This window comes from Balaenoptera musculus, chromosome 11 (assembly GCF_009873245.2).
Source record: "Balaenoptera musculus isolate JJ_BM4_2016_0621 chromosome 11, mBalMus1.pri.v3, whole genome shotgun sequence".
In the NCBI taxonomy this organism is placed as follows: domain Eukaryota; kingdom Metazoa; phylum Chordata; class Mammalia; order Artiodactyla; family Balaenopteridae; genus Balaenoptera; species Balaenoptera musculus.
In genome coordinates this window covers 99625365-99641264 of record NC_045795.1, presented here as the reverse complement: position 1 = coordinate 99641264, position 15900 = coordinate 99625365, and the positions used below count along the sequence as shown (strand labels likewise).

The following is a 15900-nucleotide window of genomic DNA, read 5'->3' as shown; positions in this document are numbered from 1 at the left end:
GAAAGGCCCAGGCCCGCCTTGTCTGGGCCAGCCTGGCCACCTACCCCTGGGTGTCCAGGCAAAGACCTGCCCCTTCTGGGCCGCCATGTCCTCATCTACGAAGGCACTGGATTAGATCAATGTTTCCCAAATTTTAGGCATTTTGTACCACCAGGGTTACGACCATATTTGTCTCTAAGTTAACTCACGTTTTAAAAACTTCGACAGGGACTTCCCTGGTGGCACAGTGGTTAAGAATCCGCCTGCCAATGCAGGGAACACAGGTTCGATCCCTGGTCCGGGAAGATCCCACATACCGTGGAGAAACTAAGCCCATGTGCCACAACTAAGCCTGTGCTCTAGAGCCCGCGAGCCACAAGTACTGAGCCTGCGTGCCACAACTACTGAAGCCCACGCACCTAGAGCCTGTGCTCCGCAACAAGAGAAGCCACTGCAATGAGAAGCCCGTGCACCACAACGGAGAGTAGCCCCTGCTCGCCGCAGCTAGAGAAAGCCCGCATGCAGCAACGAAGACCCAACGCAACCAAAAATAAATAAAATTAAAAAAAAAAATTTGATAAATGCATTTATCAAGCAAGCTTTACATCATTATTATACTTGGAAAGCCTGTAGTATCACTTGCCAAAACCAGAAAATAACTGCAAATATTATAAAGAAAACAAGGAGCTATAAGTAAATTCTAGAATGCTGAGCTTGAGACCTTCTATTAAAAACGGACAATGACAAATGTTAGAGGCATTAAAGACACATTAGCCCCAAACAGAGTCCTTCTCCTTGATATAATCAGAAGTCTTGAACAAAAACTGAAAAGGGCCTGAATCGCAGTGTAAAAGCCAGCAGTCACTCCAGGGTTGGTAAATCTGGTTTAGTTAATTCAAAGTGAGTTGATGCTGGGTGCTACCTAACCTGTCCTCCTGGGTACCATCCATATCCCCTTGGTTCACTCTAAAATCCCTTCTGGGAGGATACCCCACCACCTCTTAGCAAGGCCAGGGGAGATGTGGGTTCTTTCATTCATTCGTTCCTTCCTTCGTTCACTCAGCCCAAGTTATCAGCACCTCTCTGCCCAACCGGGGGTATAGGGTGGCTGCCACCATGATCCATCCTGGCCTGAGGCAGCTCCCAACTAATGGGCAGAGGAGAGAAAGCACAGGATTTGGAGACAGATCTGGGTTCAAATCCTCCTCTTGCTAATAGCTCTCAGTTTCTCCATCTGGGAAATAGGTTCGATGACCCCTGCCTTTTCAGCTGGCTGTGAGGATGGCATCAGATTGTTCAGGGCAGTGCTGGGTGCAGTAGTTTGCTCTTGGTAGACGGTGGCTCTGCTAGCTACCATGAGGCCCTGATGGGCCACTGCTCAATGTAAGGGGAAAAGCGGGCATTTGCCCAGTGCCTGCCACGTGCCCAGCACTGTGCTTTCTGGTACATTTCGTTCTTCACATCATATAACCTCCCAGGGGCTGGTGTGCTATTATGATTGTCTTCATTTTACAGACAAGGAAACTGAGGCTCAGAGAGGGCAAGTGCCTTGCCCTAGGCCACACAGCACTTCCACCTCCAGCTTATGTGAAGACACTTGGACCCCGGCTATGTCTTCTGCGGCTAACCTGGCCCTGCATATCCCCAGCTCCAGGCGGCTCCTGAGACCCAGCACTCAGCTTGGCAGGTAGTTTGTGTCCAAAGTGCCCGGAAGCATCCACTCTGCACCAGACTGAGTTGCGACCACACAGAGCATTATCCTCAAGGCTCAGTGGGGGGAGCTGCAGGATGCGGCAAGATGAGCCCAGAGACAGGAAGGAAGCTAGGAGGGGCGAGAGGGGGAGCGAGGGGTGGGAGATAGGGAGGGAGACAGAGAGAGGCAGAGACACAGAGAGAGAAAGAGATACACACACAAAGAGACAGACAGTGGAAGGGTGGGGGGAGAGACTGGGAGAGAGAGAGAGAGAGAGAGACAGAAACGGGAGGAGCAAGAAGACAGACAAAACCAGAGACGGGGTGGCGAAGGCTGAGAAAGATAAGATGGGGAGGGAGACAGACAGAGGGATGATCGGGGAGGGGTGGGGCGAGGTGCACCCAGGCAGGGCTCCCAGGCTGCTTCCACAGGTGGCACAAGATAAGTCCTCCCCACCCCGAGATGGAGGTGGGGACATCGGTCCTATCAAGCTGCCCCCTGAGTGGCCTTGAGCCCCAGGGGTGGGGGATGGGGCCCCGAAAACAGAACCTTTGATTTCCTGTGTTGAATACTCGTGGCTGTCAAAGCAGTGGTCAGACTGACAGAGGGGGTGGAAAAAGGCAGGCGTGATGAGCACATGCTGATGGCAGGAAGGCGCAGTGTTGGGGGCGTGCGGGACTGCTGTTGGCTTGGCCTTTCCTACCTCCCCCATAGGGCACAGAGAAACCCCTGTTCTTCCTTCCTGACCAGGTGGGAACAGGTGAGGGAGGCCACGCCACCCGCAGAGCCAGGACCACGGCACCATGTGGGAGCCCCCCATTCTGAGAGGCCTGGGCTGGGGGAGAGTTGGGGTGGGGTTCAGAGCCAGCAGACTGGGGCTTCCAAACATTGTAGTTCTCCTCCTTATGAGCTGTTCGTCTTGGGCCAGTCCAGTCACCTCTCGGGCCTCAGGCTATGAATCTGTAAGGTGGGACAGTAATCGTACCAGCCTCAGAAGGTGGCTGTGAGGGCGAAGTGAGTCAAAACACATGAAGGGCTTGGCATAGTGCCTGATAGGCAGCGAGCCCTGCTTGAGCGCCCTCATGTAAGCTCTGTGACCCTGTAAGCATCACTGCCTGCCCCGGCCCCCAATGCCCACCTGCTCCTCCCAGGTGAAAGGAGAAGCAGGCCCAGTGCCAGCTCACCTGTGGCTGGTCTTCAATAAATCTGGGAGGATTTTAGGTCCTTTCAGAGTCCCGAATAAAGTGGGTGGAAGGGCAGCTGGGTCTCCACAGGAGGTAACTGTGGGCCTCCTGGGGCCATCGTCCCCCAGGATCAAGGCTCCACTCTGGGTACCCCGGGGCTTGGCACAGACCTGAAAACTCCTCTTCACTTTTCCCTGATTTGTATGTCTGACCCTTGATCTCTGGTCCCTGCCACTTGTCAGACCCCTTTCTGGGCTGGGGATCTTGGAACCTGAGGGGGCAGCGCTCCCTGCCCAGCTGACCCTGGGGGTGTCCATGGTTTGGGATCTAAGGTGACAGTGTCCTGCGACAGGGAGTGGAGTGTGAGGTGGAGAGAGACAGGGAGGGCAGGGGGAGAGGAAGGTGGACAGAGGTGGAGGAGGGAGGGGGTAGAGGGATCGAGAGAGACAGAGGGTCCGAGGGGGCGGGCGCGGAGGGAACCAGGAGAGAGGGAGAGAGAGCCAAGGGCAGAAACACAGGAGAGAAGGGGGAGAGAGAATACAGGGGAGAAAGGGGGAGGGGCGGGGTAACAGACGGGAGAGCGAAAGAGAATCAGACTGAGAAAAGGCGAGACAGCACGCACGGAGTTGGGGTGGGGGGCGGGACACACAGAGACAAGGAGACACTGAGAGACACTTACCGAGAAGGAGGGAGAGACAGAAAAGGAAAAAATAAAACAAGCTCGAGAGACAGGCCAAGGGGCCAAGAGGGAGAAGGAACTAAAGCAACCAGCGACGGAGCCGGAGGCAGCTCCGGGAAAGGAGCCTCGGGCCGCGGGTGCCGCACGGGAGGGTCCTGGAGGGCGCGGTGCGGCCAGACCCAACAACAGCTGAGCGAGGGCCCGGCGGCCGGAAGGCGGGGCCGGCGGGCAGCGGGGGCGGGGGCCCGGGGCGCGTGGGGAGGTGGGCCCCGGGCGGGCGGGGGCCCCGGAGGCGGGCAGGGCGCGGCGGGGGGCGGGGCGCGAGGGCGTGTCCGCAGCGGAGCCGCCCCCGCCCCGCCCCTGAGTTGCGCGGAGCCGCTGAGCCGGGCCGGGGCGCCGGGGCCGGGGGCGGCTGGCGCGGGCAGGAAGCGCCTCGCGGCCCGGGCCCGCCCCCCGCCTCCTGCCGCCTCCGGGCTCCCGGCTCCCGGCCGCGCCGCGCCCCATGCACTCGCCGTGCCGCGCAGCCCGCGCACGCCCGGATGGCTCGTCGCGGCGCGGGCGGCGCACCCCTTAGCGCCCGGGCCGCCGCGGCCAGCCCCCTGCCGCCGCGCCCGCCATTCTGGGCCCCGCCGTGCCCTCCACTGTTGCTGCTGCTGCTCCTGGGGGCGGCGCGGATAGGCGCCCTGGAGATCCAGCGCCGGTTCCCCTCGCCCACGCCCACCAACAACTTTGCCCTGGACGGCGCGGCGGGGACGGTGTACCTGGCGGCCGTCAACCGCCTCTACCAGCTGTCGGGCGCTAACCTGAGCCTGGAGGCCGAGGCGGCCGTGGGCCCGGTGGCCGACAGCCCGCTGTGTCACGCCCCGCAGCTGCCGCAGGCCTCGTGCGAGCACCCGCGGCGCCTCACCGACAACTACAACAAGATCCTGCAACTGGACCCCGGGCAGGGCCTGGTGGTCGTGTGCGGTTCCATCTACCAGGGCTTCTGCCAGCTGCGGCGGCGGGGCAACATCTCGGCGGTGGCCGTGCACTTCCCGCCCGCCGCGCCGCCCGCCGAGCCCGTCACGGTGTTCCCCAGCATGCTGAACGTGGCGGCCAACCACCCGAACGCGTCCACCGTGGGACTGGTCCTGCCGCCGGCCGCCGGCACCGGGGGCAGCCGCCTGCTCGTGGGCGCCACGTACACGGGCTACGGCAGCGCCTTCTTCCCGCGCAACCGCAGCCTGGAGGACCACCGCTTCGAGAACACGCCCGAGATCGCCATCCGCTCCCTGGATGCGCGCGGCGACCTGGCCAAGCTCTTCACCTTCGACCTCAACCCCTCCGACGACAACATTCTCAAGATCAAGCAGGGCGCCAAGGAGCAGCACAAGCTGGGCTTCGTTCGCGCCTTCCTGCACCCTCCCGACTCGCAGCCGGGCGCCCAGACCTATGCGTACCTGGCGCTCAACAGCGAGGCACGCGCGGGCGACAAGGAGAGCCAGGCGCGGAGTCTGCTGGCGCGCATCTGCCTGCCCCGCGGCGCCGGCGGCGACGCCAAGAAGCTCACTGAGTCCTACATCCAGCTGGGCTTGCAGTGCGCGGGCGGCGCGGGCCGCGGCGACCTCTACAGCCGCCTGGTATCCGTCTTCCCCGCGCGCGAGCTGCTCTTTGCCGTCTTCGAGCGGCCGCAGGGGGCCCCGGCGGCCCGCACGGCTCCGGCCGCGCTCTGTGCCTTCCGCTTCGCCGACGTGCAAGCCGCGATCCGCGCGGCGCGCACCGCCTGCTTCGTGGAGCCCGCACCCGACGTGGTGGCCGTGCTCGACAGCGTGGTGCAGGGCACCGGGCCGGCCTGCGAGCGGAAACGCAACATCCAGGTATGCCCAGGCAGCGGGGGCGCTGGGGACCAGCCCAGGGGGCTGGAGAGAGAGCGTGCGGGTAACTGGGCAGGTTGTGCGCTGAGCGGGTCACACGTGTGAGTGTGCCGTTACCTAGATGTGCGTGTATGGAGACTCAAGTGTATACTCTGAGCCACAGGTGCATTTGCGGGGACCCAGATGTAGTCGCGAGAATACAGGTTGTCAGCAGAGGTGGGGGGCACTGCCGTGAATATGGCCTAGGTGTGCGCGTTGGGCACTCAAATGAATGCTGGGTTACAGGTGCACATATGTAGGTGTGCGGGGCGGTCGGGTTGTGGATGGGTACCCAGGTGTGCGCTGAAGAGAGCCGAAGGTGCATACACATCCCGGCTGTGCAAGTGAGGGTCGCAGCAGTGGGCTGTGTGCACAGCAAGTGAGTGCAGCGTCTGACCCAAGGTATGTTCTGGGCCGACTGCATGAGCCCGTGAGGGCTGCCTTTGGGAGTTGGCAGGTGTGTGCACGAGTGTGGCAGGTGTGCAGGGAGGCATGCAGGTGTGCATCAGGGCCCTGCAGATGGGGGGTGAGGGGAAGCAAGGTGTATGCACCAGACTTGTGTGTCACTGAGCTGGGTCACACAGGTGTGAGGGCAGGCAGGTGCGTGTGGCAGGGACACACTGGTGCAACAGGGCAGGCCTGGGTGCGCAGTGGGATGTGTGCGGCAGGGGACGCAGGTGTTTGGAAACCAGTAGGCACTCTGGGGAGGCCGCTGGTTGGCAAATGGGTGTGTTCCTGAGGCCAACTTTTTATTCACTCATCCAACACACATTTACTGAGCATGTAGCATGCACCAGGCCTGGGGGCTATGAGGAAGGCAGTAACACTTGTGGAATGCCTACTAAGCGCCTCACATGGCATAACTCTAGGTTTTAGTAGCAGTCCTCTCAGCTAGGCTCTGTTCTCATCCCCATTTTAGAGATGAAGAAACTGAGGCACAGAGAGATTCAGTAACTTGCTCAAGGTCACACAGAACTAGCAGAGGCAGGATTTGAATCCAGGCTGTCTGGTCTCAGCATCTGTGCTCGTAGTGCTGCAGAGCCTTTGCCGCCTTACAGATGTGGAACTCAGAGTGTGTGTGTTGGAGGAGTCCCGGAGACTGGGGTGGGGGGAGGTGCCGGCTCCAGGAGAGTGCAGGGAGGTGAGCAGGACTGCATGTAGCGCTTGAGTGGGCCGTGGGGGTCTGGAGGGAACGAGGAGGGCCAGGTATAGGGCCACAGCAGCTGGGGTGGGGGAATGGGGCCCAGGTGTCTGGGGCTGGGCAGGGCAGGAGCGAGGAGGCCAGGTTGGGGGAGATGGATGTGTGTGTTGGTCTTGGGTGGACGTGACACAGGGGTGCAGGAGGGTTCTGTGTGTGGTTCCACTCAAGGAAGCGCATCAGCAAGGGGTCACTTCTTTAGAGCGCCCTGGGAGGTGGACCCCTGTGCCTTTTCTGCACTCTCCATCCCGAGATGAGTCAGGGGAGACTTGGCCACTCCCTTAGGAAGCCTCAGCTTCTCAAAATGCAGAACTTAGCCTTCTCCTGGTGATTACGGAGCTCTCCTTGGGGCCAGGCTCCCTGTGGCTCTGCCCCATCCCTCCTCTGTGATTCTCAGGCCCTGGCAAGAAGCTCGTGAGATTAATTATTCCGCTGTGGGTGTGCCCAACACTGGGGCTTTGAGAAAACGCAGATTCCTTCGCCTGCAGCTGGTCCCCACACTGCCTACCACCCGGCTGGCTGGCTGCCCTGAAAGTAAAGGTCATGGTGGGTGAGCAGGGCAGACTGGCCCGGGAGCGGGTCTGCTACCAGCAGGGGCCAGCTTGGTCAGGGTGGCCACCCAGCGCTGCAGTTGGGACATGCACTCTTCCCCTCCCCAGAGCCACATGCCCCAGTGGGCTGTGTTGGAGGGCACAAGCTTTGTGACCGGGGGTCTCAGAGCCTGAGGAGGTGAATGGGGAGTCAGTCGCTGCTCTACGGAGGGAAGACCCTGTCAGAAGGGCCTTCTTCGGGCCTTTCCAGGCTTGTGTGTCCATCTAGGCCCTCAGTGTGAGGCAATCCGTGGGATTCCTCAGGCCGCCACAGTCTCCCTCTCCCCCTCCCGCTCTGGCAGGAACCGTCCTGGTTCCCACGGTCCCCCATCCCCAGGCTGGCCTGGTGCAGTGACTCACTGCTGAAGGGAGCTGGGGCTTCCCTTTTCTTCGGGGGCAGGGCCTCTCCAGGGACACAGCCCCAGGGACAGAGTGCTCAAGGGCCTCCTCCCCACCCCAAGGTGGGGTGGATTCCTGGCCCTCCTTGGCCACTCTCCCTGTGTCCTCCACACCCCTCTCCCCTTCCCCATGCCCAGCTGTGGGCACAGGCCCCAGGGTCTGGGCCTGTAGCCTCAGGTGGGGATGGGAGAGTGCTCCTGGCTGTTGCCAGCTCCCCAATTACAGTCTAAGAACTTGGACCTCGCACCCGGGGTTAAATTCTACTCTGTCACTTCCCAGCTGTGTGACCTTGACAAGTGACTTAACCTTTCTGAGCCTCCGTTTCCTCATCTGTAAAGTGGGGACAGTAAATCTCTAAGGATTGCTGAGGACCAAATGAATTAATTAACGTAAAGCACTTTGTACCCGGCACGTAGCAAGCACCTAGTAGATGTCTGCTGTTCTTGTTATTATCACCCCGGGGGGGCGTGATTAGCACAGGCCTGGGCTTGGTCCTCGACAGCAACCAGGGGCCTATTTTGGCTTGTTCTGCAACAGTGAAGACCACCTCTAGCGCCCGATGGCAGCCTCAGTAAACATTTCCTAAGTCGCTACTGTGTTGCTGTGTGCTGGGGACCAGCGGTGATTCCCTTACTGTCTGCTCTCGTGGACCGTGCCGGCAGACGTGTGGCCAGGCCCTTCCAGCCCAGAGGGCTGGGTGCTGTGATCCCATCCGGGCAGACGGAGCCCGGAAGGGGCATCAAGGCCTCTGGGGGGAGTGGTGTCAGAGCGCAGGTGGGTGGGTGAGCAGGAGTTAGTCACATGAAGCTGGCAGGAGAAGAGGAAGGGGTCCAGGCAGAAGCAACAGCCTGTCAGAGGCCTGGAGGTAGGAAACAGCAAGACGGACTGGAGCAGTGAGAGGTGGTCATTGTGGCCGGGGAGGGGAAACAGGAAGTATGAGCAGGGCTGGGAAAGGCGGGCAGGCCTGCCATGTGGGTGCGGATAGGCGTGACTGTGTCCTGGGGACGTGGGGAACCATGAAGGGTTTTAGCCAGAGCATCTGGTCTGAACGAGCACCTCAGTTTCCTCCTCTGTAGAACAGGAACGATAATAAAAATACCGACCTCGCAGGACCGCTGTGGGGATTAAATGAGATGCTACAGGTGAAGCACTTAGCAGAGTGCCTGGCACACGTGTTTGCAGTTACTGTGATGGTTTTTAACGGAGCTAGTTTAGAAAGTCGTTAGGTGGTTGGTGAGAAGGAGAGAGGAGAAGCAGGGAGAGTAGGAAGGAGGCTGGTGCCATCTTCCAGGCAAGTGATTCACTCCTTCATTTGCAAATATTTCTTGAGCACCTACTGTGTGGCGGGCACTGGGCGCAGAGGTAGGGGTGGCCGGCCAGGTGTTGTTCTAGGGGGATGTGACAGGCCTGGTCTGAGGGCACAGAGAGAAGAAGGGGGGGGTTCAGGACGGATTCAGGTGCCTGGATGTAGCCCCAGAGGTGGGGATGGACAGGATGGAGGAGAAGGGAGTTGCCCAGTCCAGCCCGGCATTGGGATGGAAGTCGGGGATGTGACAGGGGTGCTTCTGGGGGAGACGGTGGGTTTGGTAGGGGGGCGGGGGTGAGTACCAGGGGCCTGGAGTCCCTCTTCCTCCCAGCCCCGTCTGGCCTGACTGCTCCAGCACCAGGTGGTCTCAGTGGGGCTGGACAACGGGGGACAGGACCCTGCCCTTCCATCTTTTCTCCAGGGATGTCTGCCCCCCAAGCAGGGTGGCTCAGCCGGGCCTCTGGGCACCCAGCCTCGTGCTGTTGCCCTTGGGGCCTCAGGCCTGAAGCTCCAGAGCCACGGTTGGGGTGGTCTCGGACGTTCCATCTCCTCGCCTGGGAGGCTTTGCCCCCCGCTCACCACCTTTAAGGCAGTGAAGAGGCAGGGAACCTTGTCCTCCCAGCCTTGGGCCCCAACTTTGTCCCTGATTGCTTTGGGCATATTTGGGGCCTTTGGACTATTCTGAGAGAGAAAGTGAGAAAATTAGCCTCCGTCGCATGTAGCTTGGATCCCTTTTCTCAATTCACGTATGTGGTGAAAGTGAGTTGGGAAGTTGCCTGTGCTCTCGGTGGGGAAACTGAGGCACAGGGCCACCCAGCAAGGCGAGGGCAGACTGAGTCCGACTCCTTTCCCTGAATCTTTCCTTTAACCGATGAATGGCCATAATATTTGTATTTTAAAATAAAAAAGAAAACCGACAGGGAAATGTCAATGTTGCATTTTCAAGGTGTCTTTTTATAGTAAAGGTGGAAAAAAAAATCCTCAGGCGGTTTTAAACTGGCATGCAGTGGGTGGGTGCCCGTCGTCAAGAAGGCATTTTCTGAACCAATTTAGGGGCTGAAATGCTGGGTGGAGGTGGAGGGAGATAAGCTTCCAAGATGGGCTTTCCATTTGGAGTTGGCCTGGGGGCTGGGAATGAGCTCCCTGCGGCCGAGGGTAAAAGCAGAGACACTTGGGGGCACTTAGGAGAGGGGGCTCTGGCGGGTTTGGCTGGGATGACCTTCTAGCCTAGAGAGACAGACACATCTTGGGCCAGGAGACGGTTAACATACCTCCCTGCCCTGGGAGTGTCATCAGTCTCGACTGCCAGGTACGTGAGGGTAGAGCTGATGGTGAGTCCTGTTCTCCTGCCCGTAAGCTGTGTGACCCAGGTGAGTCACTTACCTTCTCTGGGCCTCATGCTTTCTCACTGTAAAATGGGACAGTGTCTCCTTCTGAACTGAAATCTCCCACGAAGTGCCCAGGAAATGGCAGGTGGAGGTATGAGTACCAGGAGAAGAGAAATACATCTGAGAAAAGTGTGCTCAGTGTGTGGAACAGCCGGTGGGGCAGGGAGCGCTCAGAGGAGGGAGGAGATGGGACCAAAGCAGGCCCTGAAGTGAGCAGGGGTGGGTGAGACAGAGGAGTGAGGTGCGGGTGTGTCGGGTGCCTCCCAGCCCGAGCTCAGTGGCGGGAGGCACAGGCTGAGGAGAGAGCCGCCGGGCGCCGCTTCTGTTAATGGTGAGACGCTGCGCATCTGGTAGGCCTGAGGGGTGTGCAGATGCTGGGTGCCCTCTCAGCTCTCTGGGGCTGAAAAATGACGACGGCCACCCTCCCAGTTCTGAGCAGGGACGCTGCATCGGGCCCTTCACCTTCGCCAGTGTGTTTGCTCTCACAGCACCCCACCCCCACCCTGTGAGGCAGGAAGTGCTGTTATCCCCAGTTTTACAGATGGGGAAACTGAGGCCCAGGGTCCCACGCAGCTGGCTAGTGGCATAGGGACCTGCAGACTGGCTGTCTGGCTCTGGAGTCTGCCGTGGGTGACCGCTGGTGTCAGCTGTGGGCTCTCAGCTGGGGGTTTTGCAGTTACCCCCCAATCCCGCAGAGATTTGGGTGGAGCCCTTTGTAGAAAACCCCCTCTGGGGCAGCACCTCCCAGCAGGCCCCGGATGGAAGCCGGGATGGAAGCCGGGAGCTGCCGCTGCAGTGACTCAGTTCCTGAGCCGGCTGAGGCTGGCTAGGGTATCTGCAGAGGCCCTGCCACAAGTGGGGGCTGGGGCTGAGGGGGCCTCCTGAGGAAGTCAGGGAGGCAGGGAGTCACTTAGTGACATTCATCTCTGAAAATGTGATTGTGACCCCCTGGCCCTTTGGGTGCGTGAATGAGAGATGTGGTCAGTTTGAATGACTTGACAAATCCCTTTCAACCCTGACCCCAGCCCTGGACCATGCTGTGTACTGGGGCTGGGCAGGCCGCTGCCTCCCCTCCAGGGCAGCCCCTCACTGTCCAGCGTTTGCTAGGAGGGTGGAGGAGCCGTCACGGCCCTGGCCATGCCCACCGTCAAGCCTGCCACACCCACACACGCCCAGAGTGGTGGACGGGTCAGTGCTGGACCCTGGCACCAACTCCCTGGATTCAAATCCTGGCTCTATACCTCCTCCCTGGGGCCTCCAGCAAGTCACTTACCTTCTCTGGGCCTCCACTTCCCCATCTGTAAAGTGGGCTCAGCATAGACAAGAACAGGGACCCCTGGAGTTCAGCGGAGGCCATGTGTGAGTTGGCTTAGCCCCTGCAGAAACACCCTCTACAGGAGTCTCATTTACTCACTGCCGCGGCTGCCAGTGTTCATGGAGATTAAGGAAACAGGCCGGCTTCCGGGTTCTGGTTGCTGGAGGGTGGAGAACAGACACAGTGTGTATGGAAGAGGAGCATGAGGGCCTGAGCCCATGGGCCTGAGGGATCCCTTCCCATTTCTGGGCCTCAGTTTCCCAGTCTGAGTTGGGCTGTGGGGTGGCAAGAAAGCCCTCACTCTGTCACCGGAACTGCTCGCATTGGCATCATTATTATTATTATTATTGTTGTGTCTTGGGAACTTATTCTGTGTCAGGCAGTTTGCAAAAGCACTTGACGTATAATGCGTATCTTTTAATCCTGCCAGCAGTGGAATGGGGTGAGTGTTATGCTAAGTCTACAGGAAGGGGAAACAGAGGCCCACAGAAGATAAGTGACTTGCCTGAGGTCACACGGCGGGTAAAAGGTGGAACAGGTGTCTGGTGTCAGAGCCTGTGCTCATCACCTTTACTCCCTGGTTCCTCTGAAAACGCTGACCTAAGGGGTGTGAGCCAAAGAGGCCCTCAAGGTCACAGTGATGGGGTGAATGGGTCCGTTTTAAAGTTGAAGAAATTGAGACCCAGGGATGTTCTTCCCCTGCTGGGGCTGCAGTGGGGAGTAATGAGAACTTCCCAGTGAGGCCAGCAGAGCTGCCGAGCCCCGTGCCCAGTGTGGTTCCAGGCTGGGGCCAGGTTCCCCGGGTGCAGGGCTCCTGTTCCCCACAACTGCAGCTGTCTCCACCTTTGCCCACCAGAGCCCAGACCTCCTGGGCACCATCTCCTGCCTGCTCCTGGTGGAGGGTTCCCTGGAGTGTGGCAGGGAGGGGCTCAGCTCTGTTACATGGCAGCCCGTTAAAAGGCATGAATCGGACCCTGCCCCTATCCTCCAGGAGCCCCAAGACAGTCGGGGAGGAGTTCAGGACAGAAGGTACGCCAAAGCAGAGCTGAGTCTGAGGGACTCAGGGAAGGCTTCCTGGAGGAGGGGGGTGTTGGAGCAGGACTTTGACAGATGGGGCTTGGGGAGGCCTTCCAGGCAGAGGCGAAGGCTCAGAGACGTGGTAGAACATGGTTTGGGTAGCAGGCAGAGATGAAGCTGAGAGCATGTGAGGTCTGGGGTGCAGGCCGAGGATTTGGACACTGTCCTGTGGGCTGCAGGGAACCAGTAAAGGCCTGGGGGAAGAGTGAGACACAGTTGATCTGGTTCTAGAGGAGACCCCGTGGCTGCTGGCCCACATTCGTCCTGCCAGGTGCTGGCGGGAGCAGGACGCTCTCTCCTGGAGCCCCCACTGGGGCTGGACCAGGTGACTCCCAAGGGGCCCTCCAGCTCTGCCAACGGTGTGGGGATTGCCATGGAAACCAGCTGGTCCCCAAGTGGGGACAGGCCCGGGAAGTCTCCTGGCGCCAGCCACGTGGATTTGGATCCCGGCTCCCCCCAGAGCTCGCCTGTTTTCCTTCTTTCCAAAGCCTGTGTTGAGCCAGGGCCGAACCCAGCAGGCTGCCTGGAAGGGCCCCGCTGCCCCGCCCACTCTCCCGCTGCCGCTGATCTCGATGCCGATGCCACCGAGATCGGCCGGGCCAGTGAGGCTCGCCCCACCCAGTCCACCATCCTTCACCCTGGAACACGATAAATCACGCGCTGGAGGAGGGAGGAAGCTCACAGCTCCATTACGAGGCCCAGCGAGGCCCCAGTGGGGCGTTAATCACGGTGCGCTTTCTGTTCTGATCGGTAAATAATGGGGGGGGCCGTGGGCAGAGGGCTTGAAGTGGAGTCCAGGCCCAGGAAAGGAGCTAAACAGCGATCGGTGGTCACCTCCACCCCCCCATCCCCCTCTCAGAGCTTGTCCACCGTCTGTGTTGGAGGTGATTGAACCCTCTGGAAGTGGCTAGCTCCTTGATGGGCCCCAGTATCCCCAGCTTGCAACCCAGGGCCTTTCCAGCTCCACATGGCCAAACTCCCAGCAGTTGTTGGCTGCACCCGACAGAGCAGGGGGCGGAGAGACTGTGGATTAGGACGAGGGTACTGGAGCCAGCCAGCCTAGGTTTGAGGCTCACCTCTGGCTAGTCTGGCTGTGTGACCCTGGGCAAGTCACTTTACCTCTCTGTGGCTTAGTTTTCCTTTACCATAAAGTAGCAGCAACTTATGAGGATCTGGTGAGGGTTCAGTGAGGTTATACAGGCAGAGGTCTCTGCACAAAGTAAACCATTGCTGCTTATTATTGTTGTGTTACTGATTCCACTGTGTTGCTACTATTATAAAGCTGTCCCTTCCCCACGTGGGGGTGGTCTCTGAACTGGGACATTGATAGCTAGAGAGAGGGCCCCATGTCACCTCCATGTCTCCAGCACATGGGACCCGGCCCAGAGATGTTTGCTGGGAGCCCCTCAGCTGCGGTCGGTCACAAGCCATTGTCAGATGACTCTGGGATCGAGGCCAGCACCCCCAGGGGATCCAGGGGATCGGGAGGAGGGTGTGAATTCAGTCTCCAGGGCCCCTCAGCCCCAGGAGGAGGAAGGCCTGGTGTCCCCAGGAGAGCCAGCTGCACTCTCAGCTTCTCCCGGCCTGCGTCCCTTCAGGGGAAGAAGCTGGGACCGAAACTGTTCCAGGGTGAGGAGGGGCTGGAGCTGCTGCGTTCCGCCTGCCGCCCCTCCCCCGCTGGAGCTGGCGGGAAGGAATGACACCCCCCCCAACCCGCGCCGCCCCGGCCAGGGAAGAGTCCTGGCTGCCCATCCCACACTGTGCTCCTCTGGGACCCGGGGGGAGGGCTGGAAACGGGGCCAGGCTGGGCCGGAATGAGAAACAGCTTCGAGAAGGGGGAGCTGAGTGTCCGGGGGGCCGTGTCCAGCTAACAAAACAAGGGCTGCTTGAGTCAGCGGCTGCGGCAGCAGTTCCCAGGCAGGCCCCGAGCAGAGGCGCCCCAGCCCGGGCGAAGGCAGCGCTGCTGATGCAGCCTCAGATGCTTGAGTTCGGGGAGTGGTGGAGCGGCTGGTCCCAGGGGCCCTCCTGTCCTCGGGCGTCCCCGAGCCTCCGCCCAATGGCCTGCAGAGATCGTTGGGGATGTGCATTGAGCACCTGTGGTGCTCAGTACTGAGGGCTGCCGTGAGCTGAGCCTCTGTAGTGGGTGCAGTTATTGCCCCCATTTTATAGGTGAGAATACTGAGGCTCAGTGAGGATGGGGCAGCCCACAGTGAGTTAAGAGCTATAAGACTTGGCACATCAGGAGACTCGGTTTCTCTGTCTGTTAAATGGGAACCCAACGAGAGTGTGTGCTCCACGCCTGCATGCAGCAGGTCTTCAGGCTAGCCCGGCCTCTGACCTCAGCCTGGGGCTGTCCCTCCAGGCTGTGTTGTGTTTGGCGGCAGGGTCGGGAGTGCCAGTTGTGGGTGGGTGGACACATCGTGCTCAGGGCGGCCTGGCTGGCTGGTCCACACGGCCCTTCCAGGTGGTGCCCAGCTGGCCTGGACGGCCTCAGTGCTTGGGCTGGGTGATCCACCTCCTCCAGAGAGAGGGTCAGGGAAGCCAAGGCAGGCCCCTCTGAAGCTGTGGAAGGGTGCACGCAAGCTGTTCTGCCCATTGCCATTTGTTGGTTTTTCCTGCCTGATTCAGGCAGCCTGGGACCAGGAAGAGAATTACTGCACTGTGTGTCCTGAGGAAGCCTCTGCCCCTCTCTGTGCCTCAGTTTCCCCAAAGCACTGCTTTTCCCCTCCCACTCAGAGCCAGGCCTGCTGACTTGTTCTCTGGCCTGGCTGGCCATTCTCTCCCCCACTGCCCCCCACCTCCACCCCTTCAGGAAGTGAACATCTTGATCACCAACTGGGAGGTGCTGGTATTTCCTTTCTTGGCAACAGGCAGCTTCCTCCTTGGTGTGAGGGCCATTGCCAGAGGCCCCCCAGAGCTGAGTCTGTCCTGCCCCCTCCCAGGACCGGCATGCGGTAGGCCCAGGGCTCTTTTCATGCCTCGGTTTACCCTCAGTGGAGAGGTCAGCTCAGTGGAGCCGTAGCCCAGTAGCCGCCGTGTTTCGAGAGCACGCACAGGCTGAAGTGGTTGGGTGGAGTTTGGGTTTGGGAGTCGCAGGTGTGGTTTCAAGTCTGGGCCTGATCTGTGCCCTTGGAGACCTGGAGAACACTTCCCCCTTTAACCTCAGAGCTTCGGGAGAAGGTGGGGGGAGGGCTTACTCA

At 60.1% G+C, this 15900-nt stretch overlaps 1 protein-coding gene across 3 annotated transcripts in view; it reads left to right on the top strand.

The window, feature by feature from the left end:
* Positions 1-3985: 3985 nt before the first annotated feature.
* PLXND1 (plexin D1) overlaps positions 3986-15900 on the top strand; it is a 52247-nt gene continuing 40332 nt past the window's right edge. For 2 of the 3 annotated variants that reach the window (XM_036869271.1, XM_036869269.1), the window contains exon 1: positions 3987-5391. In XM_036869271.1, coding sequence (XP_036725166.1) covers positions 4075-5391 — 1317 coding nt within the window. In that variant the 5' untranslated portion in view covers positions 3987-4074. Of the gene's footprint in view, positions 5392-15900 lie in introns of all 3 variants that reach the window. The other variant, XM_036869270.1, reaches the window with a different exon arrangement.